Consider the following 20448-nt stretch of genomic DNA (forward strand, 5'->3'; position numbering starts at 1 on the left):
GGAGAACGATGATTTACGAGGAAGTGCAAATTTAGACTCGACTTAATTGATATATTTGTCGACGTGTGACTAGGAAAAATTTAATTACTTTCGAGACCCGGAGCCGGCTGCAAGTGATTTGCCTTCTTTATAGGCTGAAAGTGAAGTGTTTTCACGATGACGCATATCATGCGTCAACCCGCGAGCCGAATGTTTCTTCGTAGAAAGTGAATGGAAAATATGCATAAAATCTATAAGAGGAGGAATTTCGAGATTCTATATTAAAACTCCCTATTGTTACTGTCAAAAGTTCTTCAATAACGAACCAATTAATCCAAAAGTTCAGACTTTAAAGACCCTACCTCCGCAGGAATGGAAATAATCGTATTACCTTTGAGGAAAAAAGAGGGAAGCTCCACGCGCAGTCAAACGTCGTAGCTCTGGACAATTAAAAAAAGTACACGAGAGAGTATAATATACCTTAAAACACAATACGAAGCTCCAGCTGAAAAGCCAGGCGTTTGAAAGCAGAGCCATCGAAGGGACATAAAGGACGGAATATCTATACGAAGCCCTGAGCGGTAAACACAGTAAGAGAAGAGAAGGAAAAAAACCCGTCGAGGCGGGAAGCAATTTAAGCCCTTATACATAATTTACGCGGACAGAAAATAAAAAATAAAAGAAGTCGCCTTCCTCGCACCAAAGAAAACCTCCTCTCTCTGCTCGTGTGTCTGCGTGTATGTATAGGTATGTATACACGTAGGTGTATGCGTGAGCCGGTCGGAGGTCGATAAAGTGCGTTTCGGGCTATGCGCAATGGCGCGCACGTGGAGCGTCGGGAGGACAAGTGGAGTCAGACAGACAGACGTTTTCAGCTTGCGCAGTATTGTACATCCAGCGAACTTGAAATTTCGACGTGGTGGTGAGGGAAATTCGAAGGGCTGACACGTCGCTTTTCATTTGCGAGCGTTGAGTCCTTGTTCTCATCGGAATCTACTAGCTAACCGTCTACAGCTGCAATATATAGTTTCTTTTTTTCAGCTGCAGCATTAATCACGGCTTAAATTAGCCGTATTGAACAGGCGCCTTTTAAGGAACGCAATTTGCGCTTGAATGAAGGGGCTAAATAAGGCGCGTGTGTTGCGAAATTCAAATGAGGATCGATCAGAATTAATCCGGAAGTCCAGGCATTTTCCTATACAACGACTATACTCAAGGCTGCACACAACGTCACACAGTGTGTCTGCATCGATAAATTCTGTATAAATATTTTTCTATAAAAAAAAGCGATATGAAGCTATAAGCCCCTTTCCATATTCACGAGCTTGAAATCGATACCGCAGGGCCGTCGGGGGGAATAACCAGAAAATATGTGCGAAAAAGGCACCATTGATGAGCCATTCCCATTCAGACAGGAGGAGGAGCGTATACAGTCTAGCCTATGCGTCCAAGTGTATACAGAGTAATCAGCTGAATTGCCGGGTGTGTTTACGTCCGGGGCTAGACGTCGACGTCCTCTCTAGGCCCGTCAAAAGGCAAAATAAACTCTCCGACGCGCCCTGTGTGCGTGTGGATCCTTTTATTTCTCTCTTTTTCTTTGTCGTCGTACTTTATCCGATGCTCCTTGTGTCCCTCGCTGTTTTCGAGAGCCTTTGTAAATTTCTCTCACGTTCTTACTTTCCCTTATTTCGCTGCCTCTGCTCCTCTCTTCCTTTTATTCTCTCGCTGAGGCTCCTTCTTCTCTCGGCTCTTTCAGCTCGCTTTGCTCGCGTGCGTGTACGTTATGTGCAACGCTTTTGCTCTTTTAAGGAATATCGAGTGTACAGTGTTCGGCTGTCTTCAATTAAAAAACTTCACCAGCTGAGAAGCCTCGATCACTTAAAAAGGTCTGAAGGTGAAGGTCGTCGCGTTGGTATATAAAAAAATCCGCGTCCGTTCTCACGACTCGATGCGCGCACGCACTCGCGTGATTTCTCTAAATACTCGCTCCGCAGTGTGAAAAAAGAAGCGAAGGGTCTTGAGGGCTTCCTGCGGGCGTGATATTGACGTCACCCCCAGTGTGTCTGTGTTGACTCACGCACGTGTGCGACTGCACATTTTTCCCTGACGCATATATCCATCCCACATACTGACTCCTCTGCGGTTAAGGTCGAGAAACTTTCCTCTCTCTCTCTCTCTTTCTTCGTTCCTGTGTGGCTTTGGAATTAGCATGAAGCGACAGTGTTTTTTTACGAAGAGAAGAGCCAATGTGTGCACACCACCTGCACGAGAGAGAACGTTTTGTCGCGATGCCTCGAGACTCTGCAAAATCGAAGAAACGAATGGGCCGATCAATCACCGGTAGACGAGGCTGTTGATATCTCGGTGATGTGCGTGTACCTTCGGCTATTAAGTGGAACGTTTCAGTGCACCGCCGCATCCGAATCGGAATGCCACAGAGTTAAGGATGATCGAGCGGTCTATGCTGCGGCGTCTGGAATTTTATTGGCCTTTGATATGGGGTGTATAGACACACAGAACGTGTTTATGGCGGACTTTAAAATGCGCGTGATCCACTTACGTTTACTTGGTCATTGATTTTATTCTTTTTTGGAATCTTTTGTGGAGCTATTCAATTCTATATCGGTTCTTTTGGCTTCTATAGATCTATGTACTGCCGCTTATTTACGTTAAAAGTTATAATCAATCAGAAAAAATGACCTCAACTCTCTCCTCATCGCGACAACGACGACGTAACGTCGACCCCCGCCTCCACACATACACACACACACACACACACAAGCACAGTGTATGTACCTCGAGAATTTGCGACAGTCCGTCGCCGCCGGTGAAACCAGAAAAAGTGCCAGCCAAGGTCGAAACGCTTGTTACTTCCACCCGAATCTATATGCATATAAAAGCTGCTGAAAAGTCGCTCGGACCTCTCTCGGTTACGAGTCGACGTGCGCGAAGCTTCTAAAGCTTCGGAAGTTTGCCGATGTTGCGACTGTCGGCTAAAGCCGCCCATCGACACGCAGTGTCGATTTTACGATATTTTCTCGCTGAGAGAATGTTGTACAGAAAATTGTACGGAACGTTCGAAAACGGAACATATAATTGCTTAATAAATTAGCGAGAGGCTGCGCACAAAGAAGAAATTACACTCTGCGCTCTCGGGACAAAAATCGTAGCAGCTTTTCGCTTTTGCCGGGGCTATTAAACAAGTTACGCGCACGCCAGCTCTTTCTTCGAAAATTCATCTCTGAAGCGCCGCGTTATTACCGGCTCGGCCGCAATTAAAAAATTACCTCCAATATACAAATTCTATTAGCCGTGTGCATACAATGTTGTGTAAAGCATTCCTCGTCGTCTTGCCCGATAAATTACGCATCGTCGTCGTCGCATCGCGCGAATACACACGATACTCGAGTGTCGCCGAGTTATCAGACCAGATTCACCCCGCTGCATAGGTGTATACGGGAATCGCGTATCTTTTATTTCTCTCTCCTCGTCCTCCTCCTCTCTCTTTCGATTCTATCGTCTGGTATCGCTAGAAATACATACATTCGCTGAAGGAAGCGGCGCTCGAAGGGCTGTGTGTGTATTTTTAATGGGCTATCTTTCTCCCTCTTTTGGAATGCGATCGAGAGGTTTTTATTTGATTGGGGAATCCTGAACGGTTACGTAATCCCGAAGGGAGACATACGAGTTTTTAAGAATTTTTTATATTCGTAGCGTACGTGATATTTGTAGAATAAAAAATCCCAATCTAATCTCTCTCTTATCGCGCGACTTTCGCTTCGTGCCAAACTCGAAGCGTCGCGTTCCTTTTTTCAAAAATAGCAAAGTTGCAATAGTGATTCAACCGCGAGAATATTTTCGTAAGCCGCACTCGTATAAACGCAGAAACGAGGAAAACTCCTCCGCGGAACATCAGAGCGTAATAAAAAAAACCGCAGCCCCCCCTAATCATCACCATCCTCTACTCTCTCTCCACAGGACGCCCGTCTTATCGCGAGGCACGAATCGGGCTGACTACCCCGCGCGGAACCGAGTGAGAGAGGAGGGCATGCCCTCGACCACCTCCTCGAGTCTGCTTTTTCTCTCTCCCCATCCTGCCGCCCGGAGGAAATCAATGCCAGCGTCTGCGGGTAAGGAGTCAAGGGATGTTGTGTAGGCTCACGCACGGATGGATAGATCTGCCTGCTGTCTGTTTTCGAGGTTTTTTTTGCTTGTTATAAAGATGTAAAGGTTTGCTCGAATTGCGAGTTAGAGAGAGAAAAGCGAAGGGCATGTGTGGCTAAGCTTAGGACTATGCCAGTAGTAACAGACGACGTTACTTAGACGCTAGCCGTGTGCGTCGTTGAGGCGCTGTTATTTTTATCCAGATACCCTCCGCTTTCGCAATGCAGGAAAGCCACGTATATAACGTGGATGTTTACGCTCTCAATTATACCGGCTCTCGAGTGCCAAAATTCTACGTGATATTGCAGTAAATTAGATGCACGAATTTCGCTTTTAATCACGACCGAAAATTCGCCCGATAAAACGAAGGCTGACTGATAACGCTGTAACAATAGACCGGCGACTGTCGTGTAAACAAACAACGCCGGCAATTCAGCGAGCCATTGACGTACACCACTTTTTATACCTATGCGCGAACAAACAAACGGTAATTTTTTCGAATTAAAAATTTAATCAAGCCCCAGTAGGATAGCTAATTAGATTCCGACCGAATTCCCCTCGCGCGCGCGAAGTATTGAAAGTTTTTAATCAATTCCGTCAAAATCATCCTTTATGCGCGACGTCGTAAAAATATCTCTCTAAAATCGATGACGGCTTTCCCTCTCAAGAGAGAGACGGACCCTCTTGCCCCGAATTCCACGTCGATACAGAGCAGTTTCCCGCGTGAGGGGAATTCGCTCGAGGGAAAGGCTTTAGTTTGACGAACTTTCTAAAATTATTATTAACGTTAATCAATCAACATAGCGATTCCGGATACGTCGCGCGCGAAGTGTCGAACTTTTCGTCTGCGGGTATGCAAATTCGCGTGTAGAGAGCGATGTGCGTTTTCACCGAACGCGCGAGAAACAAAGAGAGCAAAAGAGAGTAGACCATCGCATCTTTGGAAAGTGTCCGGTCGGTAAGCCAGAGATCGACGAGCGTGTGTATAAAACAGCAGCGTCGCACTCGTACGCGCGAAAGCATCCCTCTCAAAGAAGGCGTAAAACGTATAGCCTCGGGGTTCGAAAGAGAGAGAGAGAGAGAGAGAGAGAGAGAAAAGGAGGAGAAGACATTCTTGTCCTTGAATCGACCAATGCGCACCTTATTTAAAGAGTACGGTATCGTATTACCACGAAAAAGTAAAAATAAAGCCTCCGCTCTCTCGTGTCTCTTTCTCGTCTTTCCTCCGCGATGCTATGTCCCTCTCTCTCTCTCTCTCTCTCTCGAGTGTCTAATCGTGCCTCGGATTAAAGCCCCTATGTGTACCCAAACGCACCGCACTGTTTATTTTGGAAAAGTCGCGACAGCTTTCTTTTTACACCTACTCACTGCCTCGAAGAAGAAACTCTTGCGAAATGTAATTTTCGTACACAGGACGAGGGAGTTATTTCGCTGTCGGGTAAGAGGTAGTTAACGTTCTCCTGGACATCTTAAAGATGACTTTTACTCCGGGGAGACATTTTTACGACGGCCGCTCTGCTCTCCCGTACACATACATACGAATATGCGTATGTGGGTTAAGCCAGGGGCCGTTTAATTTAAAAATAAACATAAATTAGCGCTCCCAAGGATGCCGAGGCGTAAAACTCTGCAGCTTCGACAGCAGCAGCCGATATCGAGGCTCATTCCCACAACGAATTTCCCGTGCGATTATCGCGTCCTCATCTCTCTCGCTCTCCGGCGGAGCTTTGCGCAAACTTCCCCCTCAAGGCCGCGCTCGCACGCATAAAACTTCTCGCACACACACATGTACCAAGAGCTACTCACACTGTGTATAAAAAGGTACGAAGAGCCTCGGATGCTGCGAGCCTCCGCCTCTCGTTCTCTTCTCTCTGCTGCTTCTTCTTCTTCTTCTTCTGCTGCCGCTGCTGAGACGACTCCTCGCGAAGACTCTACAATGTGGATATCGCCGAATCTAAGCACCACTGTACAACACGTATGCGTACACGCACGGCTTTACACCGGCCGATATATATCTCTCTGGCTGTGCTGCTGCGTTTTCGGGAATTTCCGAGCGCCGACCGTTATCGCGTTTAAGGATTCACAACATTCCCGTGTGTATATACTTATAGGTGTAAAGGAAGTAAGCGCGAACTTAACCTTTCCGGGAAAAGCGCGTGTCTGCGCGAAATTCTAGCGAATCGACACCAAACACACTGTTACCCACTCAAAAATCACACACGCACACTTTGCCCACACTGCCGTTCGCTCGTCCCTCGTATAAACGCACTGTATAATAGGTGTAGGATGCAAACAAGCGAGCAAAACAAAACCAGAGTATACAGGCATGTATATATACTTTGCAGCGGAGAGGAGATATCGAAAACCACACGGAAAATCGGGGGCTACAGCCGGGAGGGGGTGGCGTCGTCGCCGCCCGGCGAAAACGCAGCTATACAGCACAGCCAGTAGATTAATCCAACAGCGCGAGACTCTCGCTATTCTGCGATTATTTACCGTCTATTTTGTGATTACTGAATATAAGAGCCTCGACGGAGGGATGAAGAGAGAGAAGCGAGTGTGAAAAATGTTATAACGTGAGTGTATGGCTACGTGTATATGAATGTGTGTTGCAAACGCGCGCGCGCGATCCTCCCACGGCGGCGTGTCGAGCGTGACTGAAGTCGAGGAGGACTGTGTAATACTGATGCCGGGCGGCTCGCCGGGCGACGACTCTCTCTATACTACATAGCTGAGGAGGAGGGAGAGAGAAAGAGAGATGGATGTATACCTATACAGCTCGTCTCTCTCTCTCTCTCTCTCTCTCTCTCTCTCTCTCTCTCTCTCTCTCTCTGTTGGTGCGTTATATATACTGCGGGGCTCGAGAAATATTCTTGGAGCGCGGTGTTTTCGCCGAGAGGGCTGTGCTGTGGAAAATGCGTGAGGTTTTTGTGGATATTAATTTTTGGAAAGTGGGTTTGTGGATTCGTTTTAATCCGAGCAATAGTAGAGGTTTTATTAAAAAATTAAAATTTAGCCCAACGTCTTGCATAACTCGAATAAACGATCAGATCTGCAGATAAACGAGTGTAGCGAGTAATCGGCTATCCGGAGACGAAAAGCGAGAAGCAAGAGACGCGAAGGAATCTATAACGAAAAAAGAAGCCGAGAAATAAAGGCGCACGAAAGAAATCATAAAGAGACAAGGATAGATGGAGAAAAGTAAAAGAGGAGATGCGAGAGAGGAGCAAAAAAGGTGACTGTGCATTAAAAGAGAGAGAGAGAGAGAGAGAGAGAGAGAGAGAGAGAGAGAGAGAGAGAGAGAGAGAGAGAGAAGCGCGGAGAAAAACAGCTCCGGAGACTTTTGAACGTCGAAAGAATTCGCGAGAGGGTTGGGATTTATTATTATGAATTTAAACGGGACGATTTTGTACTTCTTTTCTCAGACTCGTAAATCTCTCTGCGATTTCCAGCGTATAACGTTATAATATATTTTTGACGCCGCGTTGTATAGCTTTTAGCGATTTTATGAAGCTTTATAGCGATTAGCATAATGAGCTTACGCGACTTATTGAGATTTGAGAGGTCGTTACTTACGTTTTTTTTTCATTTTATTCTATTTATTAATTTACTTGCTTCGCTCTTATATTATTTCTAGAAAAAAATCGATATGAAGGAGGCAGGATCGAAAACGGCATTCATTATTTAATATTTCATTTCTTTTTATTATTAATGTCGACAAATTTATACAAATTTCTATTCAGCAGCGTACGCTCAAGACGAACATCTCAGTTTACTTGGACTATACCTTATTTTTACATTATAGGTATATTACCCTGGTAATATATTATAATTTCTATATTTTTTACATGATATTTATATTAATATATGAGTCTCTGCAAAAGAAAACAATTAATTGTACAACATATCACATCTATTTAAAACTTAAAGAAATCATAACACATCTTTAAATTCGAATTCAAAGAATAAATATACAGAAAAAGGCACGGCATTAATTAATTCGCAGTTTATGATAGTAAATTTCAATAAATATACCCATAGGACGTAATCACAAATAAATCTTGAATACTTGATTAAATTATAGATAAAAAGGAGGGAGGATAGGATTTAGGATCCTTTAAGGAGGTGAAAAAATCGCTAAAAAATAAAACTCTAACGCCTTAATTCTGATACTTTAGACAAAATAATTTATGTAAATACTGAATAACACTGCTATACATCGCTAACAAAAACGTAGAATTAGTGCCATTTTGCTCAGTCAAACGAGAGATGTTTCTCACCTCCTTAAAAATCTTTCAGAGGCCTTTTCTTTATCAATAAAGCTTACTATTTGCAAATGCAAACTGGTTGCAATGGAATCTGGAATGATTTTGCGACGATTCCACAGATCAGTTATCTCAGAGAGATATAAAAATTACCGATGTAACACGAAGCGAGTTATTTTTTACATTTTCATAGTTTTACGTACAATAAGTTTCAATTTCAGAAAAAACAAAAGTAATCGGTAAATTCACACCACCCGTTCCTTCTTAAACCTACCCTCGTTTCGTTAAAAAACTAACAGAAGTAGAGTCAACCTAACTAACTCGCATAATTCTCCTTGCCCTTCTCTTCCGATGGAATATCCTCTATGGCCATGTTCTCGTCAGCAGTGACGAGCTTGAATCTATCCGTGGGCTTCTGTCTCATCAGAATGAACGGCAGCTCAGCAGAGAGTTCTCCGCCCAGAGCTCCCAGATAGAGCTTCACCTTGACGGCATAGGACACAACGATGCCGAAGGTGTCCCTCACGTCCGGCGAGGTCAGCAGCGTACTGGAAGCCAACTCACCAACGTCGCCCTTGATCTGTCCGTCGAGAGCGATGCCACGACGCTGTCGGTTACCCTCCAGTTGGGGCTTCAAGTAGAGGACCTTTTGGAGGTTCGAGCCCGGGTTGATGGGGCAGCCGTCCTGGGTCTCAACGGCGTCGATGACCGTGCGGAACTGGCCGTTCTGGAAGATCACGACGTCGATACCCTGCTGCACCAGCGCCTTGATTTTCTTCACCACCTTGTTGCTGTTGTTCTTCACGCAGACGCTCACCGCGATTCTCTCTCCGTGGTGGTACAGCTGCTTGTCTAGGGTGACCTCGAGCTCCAGCTCTCCGGGGCTCAGCAGGAAGTCCTTACGCACGACGGTGCAGGGCTGTCTGCCCTGCTTGGTCGGCGCGTACTGAATCTTGCGGATGCCCATGGATACGGTACTGCGCTTGTGAGTGATGTCGGTCTCGGTCTCGCCAGCGTAGACCTTCACGGTGTAGGTGACGCCGCAAGGCTCACCGGTCTCGTCGGCTCCGGGCTGCAGAGTGACGCTGGACGGCGCGCTCTGAGGGAACTCAAAGGTGAAGGGTACAGCGTTGGGCCCGAGCTTGCGGAGCAGTCTCTCCTGCAGCTTCGTAAGATTTTGCTCCATCTTCTTGACGCGCGGGTAGAGCTGCTCTGAGGCGAGGTACAGCTCCTTCTGGAAGTTCAGACCCATCACCTCGTCCTCCTCTCGTCCGTAGCGAAAGCTGCAGATTAGCTGCACCCAGATCTTGCGCTGAGTGTCGATGTATCCAGGATCCAGTAGAACCACCCCATCGACGGGCTCGACGCCGGAGAGGTAGTCGATGAAGTCGCGCTTGCCCAGGTACACGGCGATCTTGCCATTGGGCGAGCACTTCTTGAATACTTTGAAGTTCACCACCATCCTGAGAGAGTCTTGAGTCGCAGTGTGCTGGACAGGTGCGCGCGGACTACTGCGTTGCGCGCGAGTCGCTCTGGTCGATTTATACACGGCCTCGGTGACGTAGGCCTTGCTAGAGGCTTCCTAATCCTGTTTCGGCGGATGAGCGCCGGATGTTCGCTTTTGTGTATTTCCGTCACGATGCACGATGCGAGAGAGGCTCGTGATTTAGGGTTTCGTGGTGCTCTCGTTTGCACACGTGACCTTTCCCTTGCTCGAGAGACTTTGAACCTCTTTGCACTGCGAGACCTGAAATCAGAGGAAGCGGCAGATTGTAGTTTTATCGAGAGATAGATAGTAGCCGTTGTGTCCCCTCAGAGGCTTAGTGTTGTGTTCGCGAGGGCTCTCGGTTTTTGAAGTCTAAATAGCGCGTAATGGGATTACGAGTTTTGCAACCTATTGGTTTACTTAGGCTAATGCTCTTATTTGTTTATTTACTTTTTTGCCCGTAACCGACGACGAGTTAAATAACTAACCTGCGGATTAATTGGCCGTTTGAAAGAGCCTGTTTCATTTCACCGATGACGCAGTTGACATTTTATTTTGGCTCCGATTTGCTCTTCGTGGCGGACTGTACCACTTCCAGTAAATCTTTCAGCTGTTTAATGTCTTCCTCCTTCACGTCTAAGTCTTTCACCTGGAAAAATACACGTTCACTTTGTTGTCCGAAACCTGCGTTAGATTCGCAGAATCGATTTTATTTACCATTTGAATATAGCCCAAAACGTCGATAAGCAGCTGGATGCGAATCTTCTCGTCGTCGCTCGTTCCTTGATTTTCGGAACTCGATACTCCGGCGGACTTATCTCTGATCTTCTTTAACCTCCTCAAGCTCTCCTCGGTCTTTTGCACGGACGTCAGCACATCTTTTACGGAGGACGTGTACCTGAAAAAAATATGTTTTAAATCTGCAATATTTCGCTGAGTGACGTAATGCCCCTATCAATGCGATCGAAAGCGTATTTCTTTCCGTCCCAGAGAGCGAAAGAGAGCTGGTAAACAAAATGAGCTTAATTTAAAACTCACTGCTGAGTCAAGGACGTGAGCGCCTGCACGAGCCAGCGGCGAACGGTTTGTGGAATGATGTTTTTATAATTCGCGTGAAAGGCGGTGAGGAAGTCCAAAGCTCTCTTAACGTAGGCGCAGGGCTTCGTTGGGACTTCTCTGTTCGTTCGCCTAAACAGCCTGGGAATGTCGCTTATTTGCCGCAAATGCGTCGCGCTGTGTTTCAGCAGCTCATTCACGATCTCCTGGGTGATCAAAGGTAGAATGTCGTCGAAGTTTTTCGTTGTCTCCTTCGTACAGTCTGCGAATTATAACGAGATTTGATCAGTATGACGCGCTTGCTGGATATATAAACTTGTTTGCGTTCTAGTTTCGAGTTGTAAGACGGAGAATCCGAAAATAGCTTAAAAATAAGATTATCATTGAGTATACGTGACCAACGCGAGATTCTATTTCTAGGGCTATATAAGTAATCGGATTATTCACCGACTATTAATTTACTCACCATTCAATAAATCGATCACATTGGGATTCAAATTAGACACTCTATCTCCTATTATCGCTATAAAATTGGACATTTTTGCGGATAACTTTTCTATGTCGGTGTAAAGTCCAACAAGAAATTCGAGTCTTTGAGGATTTTCCAATTCCGAGCTATGACTGGTTTCATTGACCGTTACGACAGGCCAGGCCTGAAATGGTTGTTAGAAATATACTATAAAACTTGGTCGCGCAAAACAATTTTCAGAAACTGCAATAATTACCTGTTTCAAAGACGTCCGACACCATCCCTGGTATCTCGAGCACAGTTGAAGGCACAATTTCCAAAATCTGAAATTATATAGAGTACGTGTTTATAAACATGCTGAATTGCAAGCTTTGCAAGTGAGAGATGATTGCTAGTATTACCTATGAAGAAGCTGAGGAAGGTAAACATCGTCTGCCCATATCCTCTGGAGACAGTCCCAGACAATACACGTGGCATGCAGGGTAAAACTGTCTGGACGCATGGAACTCTTGTTCTTACGTATTGAAACTGAAGATACATTACCGGCTAGTATGCTTTCAGCAGTGCCCGCAATTTCTTGAAATCTTATTTGGTAATAGACTGGTAGATTCCATTTATTTAGAAACCTGTTATACTGTGGATGGCTTTTCAAGCGATCGACATTCTCAGCTGTGCAGCATCTCTTTTCCAAGCACAGAAGGTAATCTAGGGTTTGTACATATCTCTGAAGGTAAAATCAATTTATTATTATTAAAATTTGCTTGTTCACTAATAAATAGGCGAAAATAAAATTATAATTTTACTGTATGGAATGATTCTGGATTTCCAGGTGCAAATATTATTGGCAAATAGTCTTCTATTCTCTGTTCTACTTCTGGCCAATAGCTATTGACTATAAAGTTAAAGCCTTTTACAGATATTCTGAAAGAATGAAGATGCATGAATGATATTATTTTCAAAGCAATCAATAATGCTACAATAATGTATTACCTGTCTGGATTTAATGTCAAGTCTAATAGTTCTTTTAAAGTACTATCTAAGACATTCTCTAATTTTTGGTAAGTTCCTTTCAATCCTTGTGAATCATTTTGAAGACTGTATTCACTGATAATATGTTCAACAGCAGGCACTACGATCTTTTTTCTGACTACGTCCTCTGCATCCGTTACCTTGTCGAGACTTACATATATTCTTAAACATCGAATTAAAGACGCAGATTCTTTTTGGGTTATGTAGGCAACTAGAAGTGCACTTAAACTGGCTTTCAGGCGGTCATCCATTTCGCTCATTTTCTAAATAATAAAAATACAGTTTTTAATGCATTCACTTTGTATCTATAGTGTAAAATTAAACAAAATGCAAATCTACTATTACTCACATTTGTTTGCTCTGTTGACAGGTCAGATTTACAGCGGCTCAAGTGAAATTTCAATTGATTAAATTCTGTTGCAGCTCGCTCTAAGATATCCGGTTTTAGAGGAACCTTCAACGTATCACAGGAACAAAGGATATTGCATAGTTTGGTTATTGATTTGTGGAACCTAATTAAACTATGTATACTCTGCTTTTTTTCTCTGATATTTTTATGCTTATCCAAATTATTGGTCATCTCTGTTATCGTGTCATCCAAAGATTGTCTGACTTGCTGCAAATAATGAATATGTGTAAATAAAGAGAAATAACCAATATTTCAGTTCTATCGAGTTCTTACCATGACTTCTTCTTTGAGCTGACCAAGAGGAGTTTCTAAATTGTTTATTGCTTTGTCTAATCCAATTAAATTACTAGAAAGATTGACGAAATCTGCATAATCTTTATTTATAAGGTCAATCATAGCAGATCTCAGAATCTTCAAGTAAACTCCAAGATCATCTCGCATCTTTTCAAGACTGACATTTTTCCTCTGTTCTTGTAGAAAGGTGTCGGTATCAAATACTTTCTAAAATCATAAACGAAAATAATTTGAAAAATTTTCATTAAAAATAAAAATAATTGAATGCAATATCACAGTCAAAGGTTAGAACGGCTGTTTCGCGATTCACGTTACCTCTACGAAGTCCAGTTCATTGAAACAAAGGTCCTTCGGAGCCTTCGGTGGCACGAAATTTTCTTCGGTCATTTTTATACAAATTTATATTACAAAACAATTAAAAACTACACAATAAATATTCCGGGATTTCTGGCGAATCTCGAGGTTATGTCATCTTCAGAAAGACACGTCAAATTGTTCCGCGTTCCGGGCGTTTCATCGTTATGATAACTGGAAAATTTGCGGATTGTGAAATTGTCATCGTCGACATTTGAATTCACCGGTTGTGCTCGAGAGATGAAGGCGTCAGAGCGCAGGAGTTGCGTTTGGCATGAATTTACAGTTGAAAAATAAATAGCGAAGGTTAGTTTTTACGTCAGAAGGTTTCTTTTTTATTAAATGATATCGTAATTCGACGAGGCACCGCGTATCAGGTGCAGTAGGCAACCTCCAAAATATAAAATTTTATTAGTTTTAATGATAACTAGTAGGTATACACACAGCAGTGAAAAGTTGCACTTACCAAATATACCGCGAGCGCGAAAGAATAACATTCACAATATAAACATAGATCTCAAAGCATCTTTTATTCATAAATCCATTTGCTGAGCTCCAGTCAAGCCGGCTAACACTATTTTCTCGACCGTAAGAGGTCCATCTGAAAATAGATTCGAAACATGGAATAAAGTCGTCGAAACGTGTTCTCATCGAAAATGCATGAGACTTTTTTCCGTGCACTACTTACCCAGATTATACCAAACCTCGGAGTTGCCAGCGTCTGCCCCTGGCAGAGTCGAGTGCGTTTCTTACGGCCAATGGGATTGCGTAGCTCATGCACAGGGCGAGTTCGCCGGTGGCTGAAAATTCGACCGTTATGAAATCATGCTGTACGAAAGAATTCGCGAGTGAAAATCTTTACTTTTCGATCGAAGTACGCCAACCGGGTTAGGAGCGTTTCGCAGGAAGCTCACTCGAAAGTCCACTGGTATGTCGAGAGAGACGTGGGTGGATTGTAATTCTGAGACGTTAAAAAAGGCGGTTAATACGCATATTAAGGCTCATATACGCAGGTTAGCGGGATAATCCACGTTTAATTCACCCAAGTTCTGTCGTTGGCCAGTGCGCTGGTACTATGACCGTAAATCAGCTGCTCTGTCGTCCACAGGCCCATCCCCATGACGAACGCGCCCTACTGCACTTGACCGACGTCTATTTCTGGGCTCCAGCTGACGCCTGTGTCCTCGAGATGGTCAACTCGGCGCACTATGTGCTGGCTTGTCAGAACGTCAACTTCCACTTCTGCGACTGTCACGCCGTATACGGAGTAGTTCTTTGGTAAGTCTTTCTTTACGTTGTACCTAATTTATTGATATATTTATATTTTTTTAATGTATACAAAATTTTCTCACATGTGAGTCGCGCAAAGGTCGACGTTTTGTGTCATAGCCGCGCGCGTGATATCCTGCCACGTGGGGTTGTTTAGACTGTCCTTGACAGGTTGCAGTCTTTTCAGAAGCTCTTCGCACGCTATTTTCGTAGCCTGACGTAATTGATAGGTTATGAAATTATTTATTGAACATAGTTTGAATAACAAGGGAAATTAGCGTGATATGCTTACGCTAGTGACGCAATCACTAGTTATACTAGACCCACTGGATCTGTCATTTGGCGATGTCAAGTTGTACGTTGGCTTGACTCTTATCGTGCCCATGTCTATTCCCAGAGTATTCGCTGCTACTTGTGCTACCTGACGATTAAACATAAGTTAATTTTTTACCGTCCATGGAAACCGAGATTAAACTCCACGAGGAACTTCACGAGACTCACGCCTATCCCGCGTTTCTTCCACCTGTTTTCCTGTAAATATGCGATAACTTATCCTACAACGATTTTTACTAGTTATAATTACAGATACCTTATTGAAAAGATCAACAGCTTTTCGCCGATCTTCGTAGTCGGAACTTTTTTTAATCTGATCTATCATCGAGGTGACTCTTTCTTTGTCATCGTCAGATACGTTCTGCAAGCTTACATCAATGGGATCTCGCTTGGTGACCCTTGCGATATGCTCAATGATGTTAGCGATTATAGCTAGACCCTCGGTTGATCCTTCAATCATCAAAAAAAAACCCTCTAGCTAACCGTTCGAAAATCCGTAGTATTATGGCATACATACCAGGTGCTCGACACCAGGTACTACATGGCAAATCAGTGATGACATTGTTCACAGTCAAACTCTAGGTCGACGTGTCGTAACAATTCTTGACCATATTGACAACGAAGATCGCTCTCGCGTCGTTTAACGAGACACCCTGATTAACCCAGTGGTTCCAATCGAGGTACTGGATCTTATCGAGATCATCGACCCCTACCTCGTATTCGCTGTAAGTCGAGCCCCGTTTACCCAACGACCGCATCATGTCCTCGATAGTCAAGTTCATTCGGGCTGGTCGTTTGAATTTCTGTGCGACCATGGCACAGGCATAGGCTACTTGTGACGATCGGGTCAGTTTCCCGCCATAGGCACCACCGACACGTCGTACTTTGATATTGATTCTAATTGTAATAAAATCATTTTGATCGAGTTAAAAAATTTATTTAAGACGTCGGCGCAGAAAAAATCAAGGCATTATTACTTATTTTCCGCTATCCCCAAGCAAGCCGACACATTGCGCTGAATAAAAGAGACGAACTGCGTCGATACAAACATATCCAGTTCGTCCTCCGAAGGTATGCAAACGCAGACGTGAGGCTCCATTGTAAAATGATACTGGCTTCCGGATTCGAACGTCTCCTTGATCGTATGCTTCAAGTCCTTCCCTACACACGGTCGATATCAAATTTCAAATTCGTATGTCACAAATTCTTACAACGCAAGTCTTTACATACCGGCAGGTTTACTCGCGTCTTCGTGCGAGGCTTCGCGGATCCTGCTCTTGTCGTTACTGCCGAGTACATCCTTCACCGTTAACAAAGGCCTTTTACGAGGGCCATTTTCGTAAAGTAGCTTTACCTTTTTCACGGCCTCGTAAGCCGCGTATCGGTCGCTGGCGACTATCATTCCGTAGGGCTGTTCCGCGTACTCAACTTCCTTTTCGGCGAACAGCTGTGGAGGACGATAAATTTCTTTTTTATGCACAGGGATTTATGGCTGGGAGGTTTTATATTATCGGAAATATGAATGCGTGCGAAGGTCGCGTATTTTATTGTTGGGATGATTTTCGTAGTTTCGAGAATATTTTGTAAAATAAGTAAACAACAATAGCGAAGATAGTTGACAGCGTCGAAAAGGGAGATATTCTAATTTTACGGCGCGTTTCGCGATACAGAAGTATGGTAAGTACTATGGTTTCGAGAATCCGCGATACAGGAAACGTTCATCGGATACGTGAGAAGCTTTTACATCGCTATTTTAAGCGGTTTTACCTCCTGATCTAAGCTATGTAAGGAAGGTCTGGATCCATAATGCAAAATGAGTATTTTTAAAATTGTTGAAATATTTTATTATAAAACAGTTATTTGCATAGTCTGAATAATGAATTTAATAATTAATTAAAATTTTCACCTTAAGAACAATCAATATTACATTTATTAGTGTTTACCGAATCACAGTTCATAATAAATATAAATCACATCACGGCATCGGTTAACGTTATCAAAACACAATTCAACTCCTAGCTTCGATATCCAGCGAGAATCCTCCTTTGGGCGTTATGATGATATTCTTCCGACTGTACTTCAAAGGCGAGCAGGTCTTCTCGTTCCTGACAAAATTGAATCTTGACAGTAGCAACACGAACAAAATATTCACCAGCATCTTGGAAAAACGATCAGCTATGCAACTTCTCGATCCGATCCCAAAGCTCAAATTGAGGGCATCGTTTTTGGCGACTTTCTTCTGGTAGTACCTGTCGGGGTCGAATTTTTCCGGATTCTCGTAGTATTTCGGATCCATGTGTATTCCCGCGACTGGAATCCAAATGCTGGTGCCAGGCTCCAGAGTAATCGGTTTTCCATCGGGGAACGCCGGGGGAAATTCAAAATGAGCCACACATCTCCGATCGATGAAGGGATTTTGAGGATGTTTCCTCGCGATTTCGTTGAAGACGGCGTCGAGGTACTGCATCTTATTGATGGCTTTGTAATTTAGCTTACCGTTACTTTCCTTCATGACCTCGTCGATCTCATTCTGTAACTTCTTCTGAACGTCCGGATGGATGGCGAGTTCGTGAGCCACGAGGCACATGAAAGTGGACAAACTTTCGTATCCAGCGAAGAACGCACCGAAACATTGGGCTGTCATCATGCTCATGTCGAGCTCCAAGTGTTCGGTTTTCTTCTTTCGAGCGTCCATCATCATCTGCAGCATGTCTGGTCGACTGATGCCCATTGCGTCTCTGGTACGTATGGTTGTACTCACTAGGTTCGCGAAGAATTTCGACACGTCTTCGGTCACGTGTTTCAGTTTGAAGAGCTTGACGATCCAAGGAAAGGACTTGAGTATCAAAAATTTCAGTCCTTGTATTCCCTCTATGTGTGTGGACTTCTTTCCCAGAACGTAAAGTTCGTTGTTTCTATCCCTCAGCGAGTCGACGCTTATTCCAAAGCCACATGAAGCTATGATATCAGTCGTAATTCTTGTAAACAGATCCTTTGTGTCGACGTATTTTCTCGCCTCAGGTGGCAAATACTCGACGTGCTTTAAAAACTTATCAGCGCAGTCGGCCATGAGATGAAACATCATCTTCAACTTGCTCGATGTGAAAGATGGAGTCAGTACATTTCTCAACTCCTTCCACTCGTCTCCGGTTATGTTGAAGAGGTTGTCTCCTAAGGTCGGATCCGTCCTTCGATCCGCTAGCGGCATGTGATCGGGAAACTTATCCGAATGCTTTATAGTCACCGACTTGATGAGTTCTATGTCGCGCAGAACTATAACCGGCCTGGTTCCGAAATCGAAGGCCCCGACGTACTTGGCTTCAGGATGAGAGTTGTACAGCTCCTTCAGCAACTCGATCAGATGTTGCCTTTGAGTAAACACACCGAGGAAGTTTCCCACTAATGGCCATCCCGGCACGTAAGGAATATTCAGCTCTTCGAAATAATCGAGCTTCTTCTTGAAGTAATAATACACCAAGCTGGAGATCACGAGAATAGACGTCCAGAAGAATGGATCCATGTTGATCCGTTGCAACTGTTGCAAGTGTGCGATTAGTATCAATCGATGATCGCGAACTTTTGCTGTACACTTTTAGCATATGATTCAGCGAAACATATGATTCCGAAGTTCCTCTTCGATTTCCGTTCAGGTACTCGGAGAGCTTTATATAGAATGAGATCCACCTTTCATCCAAAGTGTGGCGCGTGTATCCCATCTACCGGTACAAGTAGCTTGTGTTAATTAACCGTTCGTTTGAATACGTGTAGTCAATCTTGTTCGCGTTAATAAGCAATTTTTTTAACTTTGTGTAGGATCTATTTTACTACACTGTGACGAGACACGAGTCTCGCATGTGCAAATAGGTGTGAAGGCAGCCGCAATAGACGCGGCATGCGCATCGAGTGCGCGCGCAACAAATGAAAGGCGAGCACTCAGTGTAGCCAAAAGAGACAGAATAGAAGGAGGGAAAAATAAAAATTTTAAATCGATGAAAAATAAATATCGCCGAAAAAATATTTAAAATATTGGATAATTAATTACGAGGGATTATAAGAAAATTTACTGTAACAAAATAATTTTTTTGCATTAATTAACATTCTTATAAATAATCAAAGTTTTACGTATATTTCCCAATTAAAGCTGTGAAAAACTTTAATTTGTGCAATGAAGGGAATTACAATCGCTTAAGTAATGAATAATATAATATGTATAAATGATTTGAACAAGATGGAAGTATAAAAAATGTTTTAAAACAATATAAATTGCAAAAAGGGGGATTAAGGCGCTTTTCCACTATGGGCGAAAGTATGTCATTTCACAGGGAACAGAAGTGAAGCGTAATCACGCAAACTATGTATGTACCTATAGGTTTTTAGGGTCGCTGATTACAATTCTGAGTTTAGATTTGCAAATTAATTTGTTTAAACAACTTGGTCAATCAACCGTTAGGAAAATAGAACATAAATTTTAAAAGTAGTGAAAAGAAAGATGCCATTGTGCGAGTATCGGCTCTCAGTTTTTATGATTCATAAAAACTGAGGACTGAGAGTTAGGGTGGTCAACAGGTGTGCGCGAAGTGCGTCATCATGTGCTCGCCCCTTTCCGAATTTTCCACCACCACGTAGGCCCAGCATACCGACGCTGCTATTAGTTTATTTGCAAATTGGAAAAAACCACAGAATTTGTCAAAATCGAAATTTGTTATTAACTTTTGAAAAAATTACTTTATTTTATTGATAATTTAGGAAAATGTACTACTCTATAGTCCAAACTTGCATGCCGAATTTCAAGCTTCTATCAATTACAGTTTTTTTAAATAGATGCATCCAGGGGCGCTCCTAATTAAAATTTCGTGGTTTTCGAAAAAGTTTATTGAAATATAACTCTTTTACTTTAATCACAAGCTACGGCGCCTAATCAAAATAATTTTTTCACATCCAAATCGTATTGTGAAAAAACAAATTCGAAATAGACATCTATTTAAAAAAACTATAATTGATAGAAGCTTGAAATTTGGCATGCTAGTTTGGACTATAGAGTAGTACATTTTCCTAAATTATCAATAAAATAAAGTAATTTTTTCAAAAGTTAATAACATACATTTGCAAGTAAACTAATAGACTTAGAGGGGTGCTCTCGCTGATTTTTTTTTAGAGAATTAAATAATGAACAACTTTTACTTCAAACATTTTTGTGCTAAAATCAATACTTTTCGAACCACCGAGGAAAATGTGAAAAAAAGTGCCGAAATCGAACTTTAATTGTGTATAAAAAAGTTAGCGTACAAAATTGGTGACTTTCTTCCAGATATTATTGTTCTACATACCGTTCCTGACCATT

At 43.1% G+C, this 20448-nt stretch overlaps 5 protein-coding genes and 1 long non-coding RNA gene across 38 annotated transcripts in view; 2 read left to right on the forward strand and 4 right to left on the reverse strand.

Annotated features, from left to right (window-relative positions):
* LOC100120469 (probable GPI-anchored adhesin-like protein PGA55) overlaps positions 1-6868 on the reverse strand; it is a 52969-nt gene extending 46101 nt beyond the window's left edge. For 29 of the 32 annotated variants that reach the window (XM_032599774.1, XM_032599773.1, XM_008216454.4 and 26 more), the window contains exons 1-2: positions 6640-6868; positions 5950-6074 (exon numbers count right to left, since the gene is read on the reverse strand). The gene's annotated coding sequence lies outside the window, so the exon portion shown is untranslated. Of the gene's footprint in view, positions 1-5949; positions 6137-6639 lie in introns of all 32 variants that reach the window. The other 3 variants (XM_032599766.1, XM_032599760.1, XM_031930327.2) reach the window with 2 other exon arrangements.
* Positions 6869-7823: 955 nt separating this feature from the next.
* Positions 7824-13826, reverse strand: LOC100120418 (phosrestin-2). Of its 2 annotated transcripts, XM_001604012.6 has the most exons (12): positions 13467-13826; positions 13131-13358; positions 12798-13064; positions 12410-12711; positions 12223-12340; positions 11821-12143; positions 11676-11742; positions 11417-11603; positions 10933-11212; positions 10612-10792; positions 10383-10543; positions 7824-10155 (listed from the first exon to the last, which is right to left on the reverse strand). In XM_001604012.6, the coding sequence occupies exons 1-11, from the start codon at positions 13536-13538 to the stop codon at positions 10445-10447; spliced, it is 2124 nt and encodes a 707-aa protein (XP_001604062.2). In that variant the 5' UTR covers positions 13539-13826; the 3' UTR covers positions 7824-10155; positions 10383-10444. The 2 variants fall into 2 exon arrangements, with proteins under 2 accessions (XP_001604062.2, XP_032455694.1); XM_032599803.1 differs by lacking the exons at positions 12223-12340; positions 12410-12711; positions 12798-13064; positions 13131-13358; positions 13467-13826 and having other exon boundaries at positions 11821-12057.
* On the forward strand, positions 11181-13105 carry LOC116738585. The gene is made up of 3 exons (XR_004344928.1): positions 11181-11290; positions 11371-12149; positions 12249-13105. It is a non-coding gene; the product is annotated as an uncharacterized LOC116738585 (long non-coding RNA).
* LOC100286823 (separase) overlaps positions 13617-20448 on the forward strand; it is a 68435-nt gene continuing 61603 nt past the window's right edge. The window contains exons 1-2 of the mRNA XM_016989852.3: positions 13617-13811; positions 14614-14783. The gene's annotated coding sequence lies outside the window, so the exon portion shown is untranslated. The remainder of the gene's footprint in view (positions 13812-14613; positions 14784-20448) is intronic.
* LOC103317719 (indole-3-acetaldehyde oxidase-like) lies at positions 14638-16509 on the reverse strand. Its single transcript, XM_031930586.1, has 8 exons — positions 16338-16509; positions 16085-16268; positions 15770-16004; positions 15625-15685; positions 15364-15557; positions 15067-15195; positions 14858-14988; positions 14638-14806 (listed from the first exon to the last, which is right to left on the reverse strand). Exons 1-8 carry the CDS (start codon positions 16507-16509, stop codon positions 14638-14640), a joined length of 1275 nt encoding a protein of 424 aa, XP_031786446.1.
* CYP9AG6 (cytochrome P450 9AG6) lies at positions 16928-18963 on the reverse strand. The gene has a single exon (NM_001172540.1). The coding sequence runs from the start codon at positions 18625-18627 to the stop codon at positions 17116-17118; it is 1512 nt and encodes a 503-aa protein (NP_001166011.1). The 5' UTR covers positions 18628-18963; the 3' UTR covers positions 16928-17115.

Source organism: Nasonia vitripennis, chromosome 4 (genome assembly GCF_009193385.2).
Source record: "Nasonia vitripennis strain AsymCx chromosome 4, Nvit_psr_1.1, whole genome shotgun sequence".
Classification (NCBI taxonomy): Eukaryota; Metazoa; Arthropoda; class Insecta; order Hymenoptera; family Pteromalidae; genus Nasonia; species Nasonia vitripennis.

Excerpts from the sequence above, each read along its gene's own strand:
- LOC100120418 (XM_001604012.6), bottom strand. The coding sequence starts at position 13,538 with ATGACCGAAGAAAATTTCGTGCCACCGAAGGCTCCGAAGGACCTTTGT. Across the intron at positions 13,065-13,130 it reads AGCTCAAAGAAGAAGTCATG|CAAGTCAGACAATCTTTGGA; the intron begins GTAAGAACTCGA and ends CATTATTTGCAG. Across the intron at positions 10,793-10,932 it reads CTCACGTCCTTGACTCAGCA|GTACACGTCCTCCGTAAAAG; the intron begins GTGAGTTTTAAA and ends TATTTTTTTCAG.
- LOC103317719 (XM_031930586.1), bottom strand. The coding sequence starts at position 16,509 with ATGATAGTCGCCAGCGACCGATACGCGGCTTACGAGGCCGTGAAAAAG. Across the intron at positions 16,005-16,084 it reads TTGGGGATAGCGGAAAATAA|AATCAATATCAAAGTACGAC; the intron begins GTAATAATGCCT and ends TATTACAATTAG. Across the intron at positions 15,686-15,769 it reads ACCTCGATTGGAACCACTGG|AGTTTGACTGTGAACAATGT; the intron begins GTTAATCAGGGT and ends ACGTCGACCTAG.
- CYP9AG6 (NM_001172540.1), bottom strand. The coding sequence starts at position 18,627 with ATGGATCCATTCTTCTGGACGTCTATTCTCGTGATCTCCAGCTTGGTG.